The sequence below is a fragment of the Mastomys coucha genome, unplaced genomic scaffold (assembly GCF_008632895.1).
Source record: "Mastomys coucha isolate ucsf_1 unplaced genomic scaffold, UCSF_Mcou_1 pScaffold22, whole genome shotgun sequence".
Classification (NCBI taxonomy): domain Eukaryota; kingdom Metazoa; phylum Chordata; class Mammalia; order Rodentia; family Muridae; genus Mastomys; species Mastomys coucha.
The window spans coordinates 104,390,236-104,402,808 of NW_022196905.1; the positions used below are offsets into that span (position 1 = coordinate 104,390,236).

The following is a 12,573-nucleotide window of genomic DNA, read 5'->3' on the forward strand; positions in this document are numbered from 1 at the left end:
TTCTTCCCGGTTGAGCCGGCGGTAGAGAACCGGAAGCCGCGGACGGTGGGAGACTCGGGAAGGAGCGAGCTAGTCGCTCCCTGCTCCGGGAGACTACCTTACTTCGTGTTGCCCCTCGGCGATCACCACGTGAACTTGCCAGGGCCAGCTCCCTGGGGCGCCGCCCCGGGCTGCAGCACAGGCGACACTTAGCGACTTCCCCTGGCGCGTCCGGGGACTCTGCCAGGCTACCCCATTGTTTGTGCGCCCCGCACAGCTCACCGCCCACCTCCCCGCCCCCTGCCCACCCGGCAGGTCGCGCTGGCTCCGGTTGGGGGTGGGGAGCTGGGAACAGCGTGAATGGGAAGGGGGCGGACAAAGCCTGGCTCCCGCCGTCGTCCTCAGCTCGCGCCCTTCCCAGCCGGGGGGCACCCGGGGCGCACCCCCAACGCCGTAGCGCCGGACCCGGAGTAGCGCGGGTCGATGGCCCGGCCTGCGTAGCCGGGACCCGGGACCACCTTAAGAGCGAGCCCCGCCCCCGGGCCCGCTCGGGCGGCGCTGATTGGTGCAGAGGTAATGGCTGGAATGGATTGCTGAAACGCAAAACTTGTTGCTGCTTCTCCCGGCGCCGGCGAGAGGCAGACGCGGAGCGGGATCCCGGACCTCGCAGCGCCTCGGCCGCCCCGCGCGCCCTGCTTGCCCGCGCGGCCCCTTCCCGGGTCCGAGGGGACCCGCGGAGCGCGGGAGGCGGGAACCTCAGCTTCGGAGCCGCCGGCCCCACTCCTCCCCTCCCGCGCACATCCCGAGACTCCCGCGAACTCGCGCGGCGGCCGGCGATCGAGCCCGAGCCGCGGAGCCGCGCGTCTCCCGCAGCCTGCGTTCCCGCTCCGGCGCCCGCATCTCCTGCTGCGGGGCCAGCGCCGGCGATGAGGAGCGGAGCAGCCCGTCTTCCGAGCCGCTGAAGCTTTCGCCGCCGATCGCCCGCGGCCGACCGGAGGTGCGGGAGCCGGTGCGGCCGGGGAGCGGGGACTAGGGGCAGGGGAAGGACCAAGGGGGCTCCCCTACGGCCCCAGCCGCCGCGCTGCGCCGCGGACTCCAGAAGGTGATCGGTCCGCTCTTCTGCCCCCTTCCCTCCCCCCTACCTAACTTTTGTCTCAGCTCGTCGGCCTCCAGGTCTCCTCTCCGCATACCCACCCGCGGCCGTGCCATCCACCCGGGGCATGGGCCCCCCGACAAGGCTCCAGGAGGCGCCGCGGCCTCGCAAGACGTGAGAGGCCCGCTCGGCTCGATCCCGAGGTTCCGGAGAGCTGCGGAGAGAGCTCCTAGCCAGCGCCCGCGCGCTCGGCCCGGCGGCAGTGAGCGCTGCGCCCCGCGGTGCAGAACGTCCAGGAGCGCCGGAGCTGCGGCTGAGGCGAGTAGCTGGCCGGAGGCGCGCGGCGGAGCAGGCTGTCATGCCCTATTGATCCCTCCCCCCCCACCCCCCGCCAAGTATGTTTGGGCTGGACCAATTCGAGCCCCAGATCAACAGCCGGCACGCTGGTCAGGGCGAGGGGAACTTTAACGAAGCCGGACTGAGCATGAACGCCCACTTTAAGGCTCCTGCTTTTCACGCCGGGCCTCCTCCTGGCCCCGTGGACCCTGCAATAAGCGCTCTGGGCGAACCCCCGATCTTGGGTTTGAACATGGAGCCCTACGGCTTCCATGCGCGCGGCCACTCCGAGCTGCACGCAGGGGGGCTGCAGGCGCAGCCCGTGCACGGCTTCTTCGGCGGCCAGCAGCCTCACCACAGCCACCCCGGAGGCCATCACCCGCACCAGCATCACCCCCACTTTGGGGGCAACTTCGGTGGTCCGGACCCAGGTGCCTCATGTCTGCACGGGGGCCGGCTGCTTGGCTACGGAGGTGCAGCGGGCGGCCTGGGCAGCCAGCCCCCGTTCGCAGAGAGTTATGAGCACATGGCGGAGAGCCAGGGGCCGGAGGGCTTCGGCCCGCAGCGGCCAGGAAACCTCCCGGACTTCCACAGTTCGGGCACCTCGGGCCACGCCGTGCCTGCCCCGTGCTTGCCGCTGGACCAGAGCCCTAACCGGGCTGCCTCTTTCCACGGCCTGTCCGCCTCCAGCGGCTCGGATTCTCACAGCCTGGAGCCCCGGAGGGTGACGAACCAAGGAGCTGTAGATTCCCTGGAATACAATTACCCGAGCGAACCGCCCTCAGGACATTTTGACATGTTTTCACCCTCTGACTCTGAAGGGCAGCTGCCACATTATGCTGCGGGTCGCCAGGTTCCCGGGGGCGCCTTCCCGGGTGCTTCGGCCATGCCCAGAGCCTCAGGCATGGTGGGTTTGTCCAAAATGCACGGCCAGCCACCGCAGCCGCCGCCACAACAGCAGCAACCGCAGCACGGAGTGTTCTTCGAGAGGTTTGGCGGGGCCCGAAAGATGCCTGTGGGTCTGGAGCCTGCAGTGGGCTCCAGGCACCCGCTAATGCAGCCTCCCCAGCAGGCCCCACCACCCCCGCAGCAGCAGCCCCCGCAGCAGCCGCCGCCACCACCCGGGCTTCTGGTCCGACAGAATTCTTGCCCTCCTGCGCTCCCGCGGCCCCAGCAGGGTGAGGCTGGCACACCCAGTGGTGGCCTGCAGGACGGGGGCCCCATGCTACCCAGCCAACACTCGCAGTTCGAGTATCCCATCCATCGGCTAGAGAACCGGAGCATGCACCCATATTCTGAGCCTGTTTTCAGCATGCAGCATCCCCCTCCTCAGCAGGCGCCCAACCAGAGGCTGCAGCATTTCGATGCGCCCCCCTACATGAACGTGGCCAAGAGGCCGCGTTTTGACTTTCCAGGCAGCGCAGGCGTGGACCGCTGCGCCTCGTGGAATGGCAGCATGCATAACGGCACCCTGGACAACCAACTCTCTCCCTCTGCCTACCCAGGCCTCCCAGGCGAGTTCACACCGCCTGTGCCGGACAGCTTTCCCTCGGGACCGCCCTTGCAGCACCCAGGGCCGGACCACCAGTCCCTTCAGCAGCAGCAGCAACAGCAGCAGCAGCAACAACAACAGCAGCAGCAGCAGCAACAGCAGCAACAGCAGCAGCAGCAGCAACGCCAGAATGCGGCCCTCATGATTAAACAGATGGCGTCCCGGAACCAGCAGCAGCGGTTGCGACAACCCAACCTGGCCCAGCTAGGCCATCCTGGGGACGTGGGCCAGGGCGGCCTGGTCCACGGAGGTCCCGTGAGTGGCTTGGCCCAGACGAACTTTGAGCGCGAAGGCGGCAGTGCAGGTGCGGGGCGCCTGAGTGGCTTTGAGCAGCAGGCGCCCCACCTGGCGCAGGAGAGCGCGTGGTTCGCGGGTCCACACCCTCCCGGCGACCTGCTGCCCCGGAGGATGGGCAGCGCGGGGTTGCCGGCTGACTGCGGCCCGCACGACCCTGGTCTGGCGCCTCCCCCTGCTCCGGGTGGCTCAGGGGTGCTATTCCGAGGCTCTCTGCAGGAGCCTCTAAGGATGCCTGGGGAAGGCCACGTGCCTGCACTGGCCTCGCCCGGGCTGCAGTTTGGGGGCAGCTTGGCTGGTCTAGGCCAGTTGCAGTCGCCCGGGGCCGGTGTGGGACTGCCCAACGCTCCGTCCGAGCGACGGCCTCCGCCTCCGGACTTCCCCGCGCCAGCTCTCGGAGGCCAGCCCGGCTTTCCATTCGGCACAGGCAGCCGGCAGGCCACGCCGCACAGCGCTCCAGGCGTGAATTCGCCCCCGAGCGCGGGCGCGGGCAGCGGCAGCTCCGGTGCCGGCGGGGGCGCTTACCCGCCGCAGCCGGATTTCCAACCCAGCCAGCGCAACTCGGCCAGTAAGCTGGGCGCGCTGTCGTTGGGGTCTTTCAACAAGCCCAGCTCTAAGGACAACCTGTTCGGCCAGAGCTGCCTGGCTGCACTCTCAACTGCTTGCCAGAACATGATCGCCAGCCTGGGTGCTCCTAACCTCAACGTGACTTTCAACAAGAAGAACCCACCCGAGGGGAAGAGGAAACTGAGCCAGAACGAGCCCGACAGCGCGGTCGCAGCCGGTAACCCGGGCTCGGATTACTTCCCCGGAGGGACTACTCCTGGGGCCCCTGGACCCGGAGGCCCTTCCGGGACCAGTGGTGGTGGCTCCAAAGCCTCAGGACCGCCCAACCCTCCCATCCAGGGGGATGGCACCAGTCTCTCCCCCAATTACACCCTGGAATCAACATCGGGTAACGATGGCAAGCCAGTCCCTGGGAGCAGTGGCCGGGGAAGGGGGCGCAGAAAACGGGACAGTGGTCACGTGAGCCCCGGGACCTTCTTCGACAAATACTCCGCAGCTCCTGACAGTGGGGGTGCACCAGGGGTGAGCCCGGGGCAGCAGCAGGCTCCTGGGTCGGCCGCTGGGGGAAGCTCAGTGAACGAGGCCCGAGGGCCCACACCCCATGAGAAGGCCCTCACATCACCCTCGTGGGGAAAGGGAGCCGAGCTGCTTCTTGGGGACCAGCCGGACCTCATGGCGTCCCTGGACAGCACAGCCAAATCAGATGGTAGTTCCCCGCACGTGGGTGAGTTCGCCTCTGACGAGGTGAGCACAAGTTATGCGAACGAGGACGAAGTGTCCTCCAGTTCTGACAACACTACAGCCCTGGCCAAAGCCAGCCGAAGTCCCCTGGTGACCAGCTCGCCCAAACTCCCGCCTCGAGGGGTGGGTGCTGGGGAACACACACCGAAGGCTTCGGCCTTGGGTCTGGGCATCCTGTCTACCTCTTCCTCGACCCCTGACAGCTATGGTGGGGGCGTGGGCACCGGACATCCCGGCACACCAGGCCTGGAGCAAGTCCGGACCCCAACGAGCAGCAGCGGTGCGCCGCCTCCTGACGAGATTCATCCCCTGGAGATCCTCCAAGCCCAGATCCAGCTGCAGAGACAACAATTTAGCATCTCAGAGGACCAACCCCTGGGGCTCAAGGGCGGCAAAAAAGCCGAGTGTGCTGTAGGGGCCTCCGGAGCACAGAATGGTGACAGCGAGTTGGGTAGCTGCTGCTCCGATGCAGTCAAGAGCGCCATGAGTACCATCGACCTGGACTCCCTGATGGCAGAACACAGCACTACTTGGTACATGCCACCTGACAAGGCCCTGGTGGATGGTGGAGACGAGGACAAGACGCTGGCGCCCTGGGAGAAGGCCAAGTCCCAGAACCCCAACAACAAAGAAGGTATATGTACCCGCCTTCCTTGTTTTTTGGTGCCAGCCCTAGCCTAGGTTGGCCTTCTTCATATCTACTCAGACTTTCTGGTTGCACCCTGTTGGGCTGTCAAGTAGATTTTGGCTTTCCTGGTGGCAAGAACTTAGATTTCCCCTTTGGAGAATCATCTATAGTCATGCCTTCTACCTCCCGATTTTTCTGAGTTTTTCAGGGTTCAGGCCTTGGAGCAGCTGGGCCCCACCCATTTCACACTAAGACCCTTGCTGCTCTCAGAATTCAGCCCCTCTGCTTAAGTGTTTGGGGCCCCCTCTCTGGCAGGACACCTGGCAGGCCTTAGGGCTGCTGCCCTGTCCTCCTTAGCCTTCAGCTGGAGTTGGCTTAGGTGGTAATACTTTTGCGAAGTCCCCGCCCTGGTGTGGGCAGCGTCACTCGGAGGCCAGGCCTCATTGGACATTTGTTTTTAGAGAATAGCTCTTTGGGCTGTTTAAGTTGGAGAGTTTCACAGGAAAAGCAAAACACCTGGGGACCTGCCAGGGTTCTAGGCAACCGCTATGGTCTCAGGTGTATCTGTTTGACAGTGGGTGCGAAGGCTGGGCTGGGTTCTGCTTGGCAGCAACCATAACACTCCTTCAAGACATCATTTGTGTTTGGGGTTATGACTATGTATTCCTAAGGCACAAAGGACCTTCGTTTGTCAATATCTCACTTGGCGTTGGTGACAGATGTCCAGTCCCAGGTCTCATTTGCATTCAGAACACCCCTTCCCCTCCAGGCCTGGAGGCCTTTAAGGTGGTAGGGACAGGGGCAGGCTAATGGCTTTCAAATCCAGAGATGAATAGGCTGCAGTAAGTTTACGTTTTTTATTATAATGGGTTTTTTTTTCTTTACCAAAAAACATAGGTAGTATGTTTTTTAAAATTTGTAATGTTTTTTTTTTTTTCTTCTGTCCTTACTTTGTTTCTAAATCCTAGTTAGCTTCTCCAGGTTTGCTGGACAGAATATTACCAGGGTGCCTGTGGCCGGCTGTCTTTCAAAAATGTACCCTTGCTCACTGCTCTCCTCTTCAGTTTTCTGTTCCGGGTTGAACCCTCCCAGAGTCTACTGTGTCTTAAGTATATCCTCGGGAGGGTAGGTTTTAAGAAAATGTCATAGTCCCATTTAGGGAAAAGAAACGTGGGAGTTGAGGTGATTTGGAACTGTCTGGGTCGTCTTCCTTTGGTTTCTGGTTCACGAGTGTGGCCTAGTTGCTTTTCTCTTTGTTCCTCCCTACTGCCCAGCCTGGGATGCCCAGACGCGCGCTCTCATTTGAAGCCGGGTGTTTAGCATGCACGGCAGACACCAAGCCCCGCATCAGCATTCCACAGACTACTCCCGGGCAAGGCCAGAAATTGGTTAGTTTGGGACCCTCAGCTCCCCCCTACCCCCGCCCTCTGGCTCTGAAAATGGAGTTGGACAGGGTATCCCGCAACCCTCTTATTTTCTTGTATATAACATCTCGATCTAGCACAATCGATAGTCAGTTAGCAGAGAACTCAGCCCTGTCAGTTCTGGCCCAGCCTGCTACCTCCAATAATTAAGAACGTATTGGCCAAAATGGGGTGAGAAAAGTTTTCAAAAATTAGAGAATTAATAAAGAAAACCGGTTAGTATTTCTCCTCCCAGTCTTTGGAAAGGACTTTAGTAGGTGGAGAAGTGTTGGAGGTTTTAATGAGATTTTTTTTTTTCTTTAAAATGTAGCTTCACGCCTCATTCTCAATGGGAGAGGCGCAGGCTGCAAGCACTGAAATGTCGTTATCGAAATGTTTTCTAGCTTGTTTCAGTGTCCCAGGATCATACATTTATGGACGTGTGTGCCAACTGCTTTTGGGTTGATTCTCCCTCTAAACTGGAGGAAAGCCCTCCTATTCGAAGAGTCAGCGACTTCCTTGGTGCCCAAAGGGCTGGTTGCCTTTCAAGCCTGGGGGTTGGGGGACACCCACTGGACCTCCTTTGTTCCCCACTCTGATGTAGGAAGGGTAGAGCCCTAGATCCCTCTAGGAAGTGAGGTTTTGAATGCTGTTGCTTGGTCTGCAAGCTGGGGCTTCCTAAGGTCTCTCAGACTCTGTCTCCCTTACTGGTAGTAAATAAAGATGATTAAACTTTTCATTATGATAACACCCCACAGTTCCATCCATACAGGTTGTATAAATAAATACTCACGGCTTTCTGTCAGCCTCTGAGAGCCCTAGCTGAAAACCAGTGAAGACAACCACTTTGAAATAAGTCAGGGGAAAAAAAAACAGTATAAGAAAAATGTTCTTCTTCTTAAAAGTCCTGTACCCCATTAGCTGGAGTGGGGATACCCAGAGGCCTGAGGGGCCTTCACCTTCCAGCCCAGAAAGGGCTTCCTTCCACCACCCTCTGACGCAAAGGCCATTTCTGTAATGATATTTTATTTTGTCTCGCTGTAAAACACACCAGTACTAATGTGATTAAATATTAACTCAGTTTCTGAAATTCTCTGCTCAGATGACAAAATGCTAGTCATTGTTTTACAAAGTGATCCATGCTGGAGAAGTCTCAGGGACATCACAAGTCTCGAGCCTCAGCAATGTGCCCGGCTTGTTCTTTGGACTGTAGATGGTCCCTGGAAGAGAAGGAAACTTGACTGGCCCATTGCAGTTCTTTAAAAGTCTAGACCAGAAGGTCATGTGGCAGTGAGGCCAGCGAGCTTCTATACATTACTCGGCCCTTACTTCTCTGCCAATGGGACAAATAACTTTCCATAAGGAAACTCCATGCCTGTGTGTGAGGCTTCTTCCACGGAGTTGGAGTGGAGGAAAGGTCTGGGTGAGCCAACCAAACTTGGAGGTGATTCAGGCTTCTGTTACGTCAGCAAAGTCAACCTGGGTTTTAGATAGTTAGCCAGGCCTCCACTTATGTGGAATAGTGTAGATTTGGGGAATTTCAAGACTCAAAGGAAGGAAAACTGATAGGAGATCGGCCGTGGGTACTGACATGGAAAAAAATCCGTTTTCCCTCTCCCTTTGCTCTGCATGGTTTTCAAGACTGGAATTATCCTCGCTCCATACCGAGTCTGCTCCCACCAAACTTCTCTCTTTCCGCTGGCGCTCTGGAGGTTAAACCCTGCGGCTAGAGGGTCTTCCTTTCACACACAGTGAGGCTGGACCTGCCTCTGTGTCCATTAGCACCCAAGCCTTGTCTCATTCCCCCCTCCTTTGGAAGATGCGTGTTTTTACAGAGTCTCCGGAGACATTTTTTGGAATTTCATGCTCCTCTGTGTTCCCCTCGGAACACAGGCAGGGCTGAGAAATAAACTAGGCAGGCGGGAATGGAACTCTTAGATTTTTGTTGGGTGTAGGGTGGACTTGAGAAGGGAAGGCTTTCCCTAGCTAAGCCCTGGGCCATTTGTCCAACCTTCCCATACTAGAGGCAGAATTTTGAAGTCTCATCAGACTTTCCCTGGGAAAGTAAACCGGCCGTGTATTGCCTTTCCTCAGAAGCATCACCCAGCACAGTTTATTTGAATGTCTTCACATTACTTCTGTGTCTTAGGAAGATGAACCCCAAGCTACTCCAGTGCTAATCAAGGGTGCTGTAAATTGATAGGGGTCCGCTTTGTGCAGCCGGTGCTCCGGCTGCCCACTCCCTGGCTAGTGGAGGGCATATAACTACTGTTCTTCTACGCTTGTTTAATATTTCATGGCTGTAATAAACCTGTCTTCCTTGCCCGCCTCCCGACATAAAACCCCAAGTAGCACACATCTGCAATTATACATTTCTACTAAATATTAATAAAGGACAACGGGTTTTTAAGGGGCCGACGCTCAGTGGAGTTGAACTTGCCACAGACCATGTTCCTGCATGTTTCTGTTATATATTTTTTTGAAATTTATTTATTTATTTATTTATTTTAAGTACCAGTGCATTCCAGTAGGCGCAATTTACTTATAGTTGCACGCAACCTGGGCTGATTGAAAGGCATTCCTCATGGTGGCTTTCTCTCGTATAAATTCATTTAGATTTCTTGCAAGGCCCCTTCAGACCGGAAGTGAGAGGCTGTTGAAATGCGCTCCTGTTTTATTGAGGGCTCTAGGAAAGGCGCGTGGGTGGCTTAATCTCATTTCTCTTTCTAGCAATGAAATTCTATGATTCCTGATATGATTTTGTTTGCCTGACAGAGGTATTTAAATTTCTACAAAGAATCTTAATAGGTCCTGAGAATACAGCTGCCCTTGCCAACAAGCTCCTCGATCCCCTCTCCTGATATAAAATATGCATCTTTAATTCGCTGTGCTAGAGGGCCAGGTGAATGAGAAGGCTGAAAATCTCCTCTGGATGGAGGGGCTGGCTGAAGGGGATCAGGGACTGACTCTTCCACACGGTGGAATCCAGCAAACCACTAGTGGCCCGTTTCTCTCCACTCAAGTGACAATAACATTGGATTGTGTTCCTTGCCCAGGGAGCAATCTGCGTTGCCAAAACCATTTAGGAGATAAATACTGTCAGTTAGGAATACTGTATTTACCTCTGTTTGGCTAATTTTAGAGATGAAAAGCCTGCAGCTTTGTATAATGGGATCAAATGTCTGGGGAATGTGTGAGGACAGGCAGGCAACAGGAGGAACCGCCAACTCCTCCCTTGCCCAAGGGTCCCCGGCTAGCGTGTTTTCCTGTAACCAGCATGCCTATTTGGCTAATTCTCTGTTTGTTCTTTGCCTAGAAGGAGCTGGCATAGCCCGGCTTCCTCACCTTTAGACAGGGTCTGTCTGGTGAGGGTAGGTTTGGTAGGATGTATCTTTGGTAGATAGATTGGAGGGTGGGATTTGATTGCTCATGGCAGACATGTTGATAGATCCCTCCGTGTGTGATGGAGCAGCATTTGGAGTTCCCTGGCCTCCTCGTACTCACTGAGGCTGGAATAACTAGTCCGGGGGCTTGCTGGAGAGAGGGTAGCCCAAATGGAATCCAAGTCCTCCCTCTGTCAGGTCTCAGGATGAAAAAAGCAAAGGGAAGTCCTGGGCCTCTACTCCCTACACATAGATGTGCATGCATGGCCAAGTGTGCCCCCCCCACCCCCAGATCTGTGGTTCCTTGTGTGCTGTCCCAGAAGTGAGCTAATCTACATCTCAGAGGCCATAGACAGGTTCTGATTCCATAACGGGATGGAATAGACGCAAATGCCAAAACCATTGGTTTTGAAGGTCCTGATGACAAAGCCCCTGGCTTGCAGGCCGCTGGCCTGTGGTAGCTTCCAACTGACTGCCGTGTCTCTCTCAGTAGTAGACACAGCCGCTGTTTGCTGGGTTTTGTGTGTGGCCGTGTGGTGTGGAGATGTCTCCCTAGCCGGGTCTGGTTTCCTATGAGGGGAGAAAGCTTTGAGTCGGTGGTCCCCCTCCCCCAACTGTGGCCACCGGACACTGCTGGTTGTTTATGGAAATTCCACTTTTTTATTATAATTCTTTGGTGCCAATGATATGGCAGAGATGATGCCGGGCTTTCAAATTAGTCATGGTTCAGCCTGCAGGGACCCTCTGTGTCCAAAGGCACAACCTTTTACATCCCCAACACCCAGCTGTTTGGGGGGGGGTGCGGGCTGCAAATCCCAGAATGGGGCTCCAAGCTCAAGTAACTGCTGGGATCTGGCACATCTGTCTGGATGGGTTGTCAGCCCAAGGTGGCTGGCATTTCCTGCTATCTTCCAAGGGCTTGCATGCAATACCTAGTCTCATGTGGGGCGACTGCATGCCAGGCCAATTTGGGGACAACTGGTTATTCTGTTGGGTGTGAGGAGAATGAAGCCTTGTGGGCATGGCCTTTTTAGGGCCCAGACTCTACAGAGATGTGCCCAGAAGTGGGGAATTGAGTTTACTTTTCTTGGATGAGGAACAGGTTTGAAAGCCATCATTTTCTTGGGGTATAGTGACTGGAGGGAGCTGAGGCCTGCTCTGTTTTCTTACCTGTATTTTAATCAGTGAGCTTGAGGTTTGAGAAGCCAGTGGAGAGTCTGCCATAGTGTTTGCCCTACAGGGGTCCCAGGTCCAGGAGGCATCACCTGAATCTTGCAGTTCTCCAGTCATTTCAGCTTGGACCTAGCAGTCGTATTGGTGAACCTACAGAGTGGGGCTCGGAGCTAGCCACAGCATTCAGGGCTGAGGAAGCTGGTGGTCTGTGTTATCCCTGTTCCCTTGTGAAGCTAGATCAGAAAGAACTTTGTAGCCATTGCCTGTGAATCCTTCCACGATTTATACATCATCGAAGGGACCCAGATGCCCTTTAAACAGAAGGCAATTGAGGTCTTAGCACATTCCTTTTCGATCGCTGGCTCTTTCCGAATGTCCCGGAAGAGACATCGTATATGAAATGAACTGCTCTGAAGAAGGAGGGTTAAAAACACCCAGTCAGTTTAGGCTAGCGCAGACCACATCTTTGGCAGCAGAAACAGGCTCTTCTTCCTCTCAAACCATGGAGGTTCACCATGTCTAGTCTAACATGTCATGCCTCCTCTAGTTTGTGGATAAGCTGTGTGGCTAGTAATCTCCATCTTTCTTTTCATTTTTGACCTCTCTGTGGAGAGTTCTGGACTCTTCACAGAACTCTCATCCCTGGGATTCAGATGGCTGTCAGCCATTGGTTTTGGCTTGGTAGTCTAATCTACCTGGGCTGACGCTTGCTCTGGGTGAGCTAAACTGGGTAGGAAAAGCATACTGGGGACAAGTTGCCTTTGAGGGTCTTTGGACAGCTCGATGCTTTGAAGACATGTGGAGAACTGTGCTCCAGAACTTCTCCCAAGCCCCCTCAGATAGCAGATGCCCTGGGGGAACCGTGAACTGACTCTGAGGGACTCCCTAGCCTCTTGTCCCTTCCCTCATCCCGAAACTGGCCTGTGGCAACTCAGTATTTAAGCTCCAAGATTTAAAATGACTTTTTCTTTTGAGGTGCTGATAAGGTTTCTTTTGACCCTAAGGCATGGGAAAGGCATTTTCCTGGTGCTGACTGGATGCTCTGGCTTCTCTGATGCCTTGACTTCACATGGAGTGAATGGGACCATGAGTCTGTTGTGAAGTTGGGAACCCTAGCATGCTTTGTCTAGCTTTCCTGGTTGGATTTGGGAGTTCCTGGAACGTGAGGTGATAATTAATGAATTCCTTCATGCATGTGCTCATTTGGTCCCCCTCATACACACACACACACACACACACACACACACACACACACACACACACACGTTCTCTAGTCATTCAGGATGCAGGGCCTAGGACCTTCCCCAGTTACCATGACATCCTTGGATCTTGGAACATAGCATTGTCGGATGATTGACAGTGGCCACCAGGAATAAGATATTTGCAAAGATCTCTTAGATCTGAGTGCGTGGGTGAGGCTGCAG

At 56.1% G+C, this 12,573-nt stretch overlaps 1 protein-coding gene across 1 annotated transcript in view; it reads left to right on the forward strand.

Annotated features, from left to right (window-relative positions):
• Positions 1–595: 595 nt before the first annotated feature.
• Positions 596–12,573, forward strand: part of Mn1 (MN1 proto-oncogene, transcriptional regulator) — a 39,804-nt gene continuing 27,826 nt past the window's right edge. The window contains exon 1 of the mRNA XM_031337390.1: positions 596–5,196. Within this exon, the coding sequence (XP_031193250.1) occupies positions 1,470–5,196 (3,727 nt within the window). The 5' untranslated portion in view covers positions 596–1,469. The remainder of the gene's footprint in view (positions 5,197–12,573) is intronic.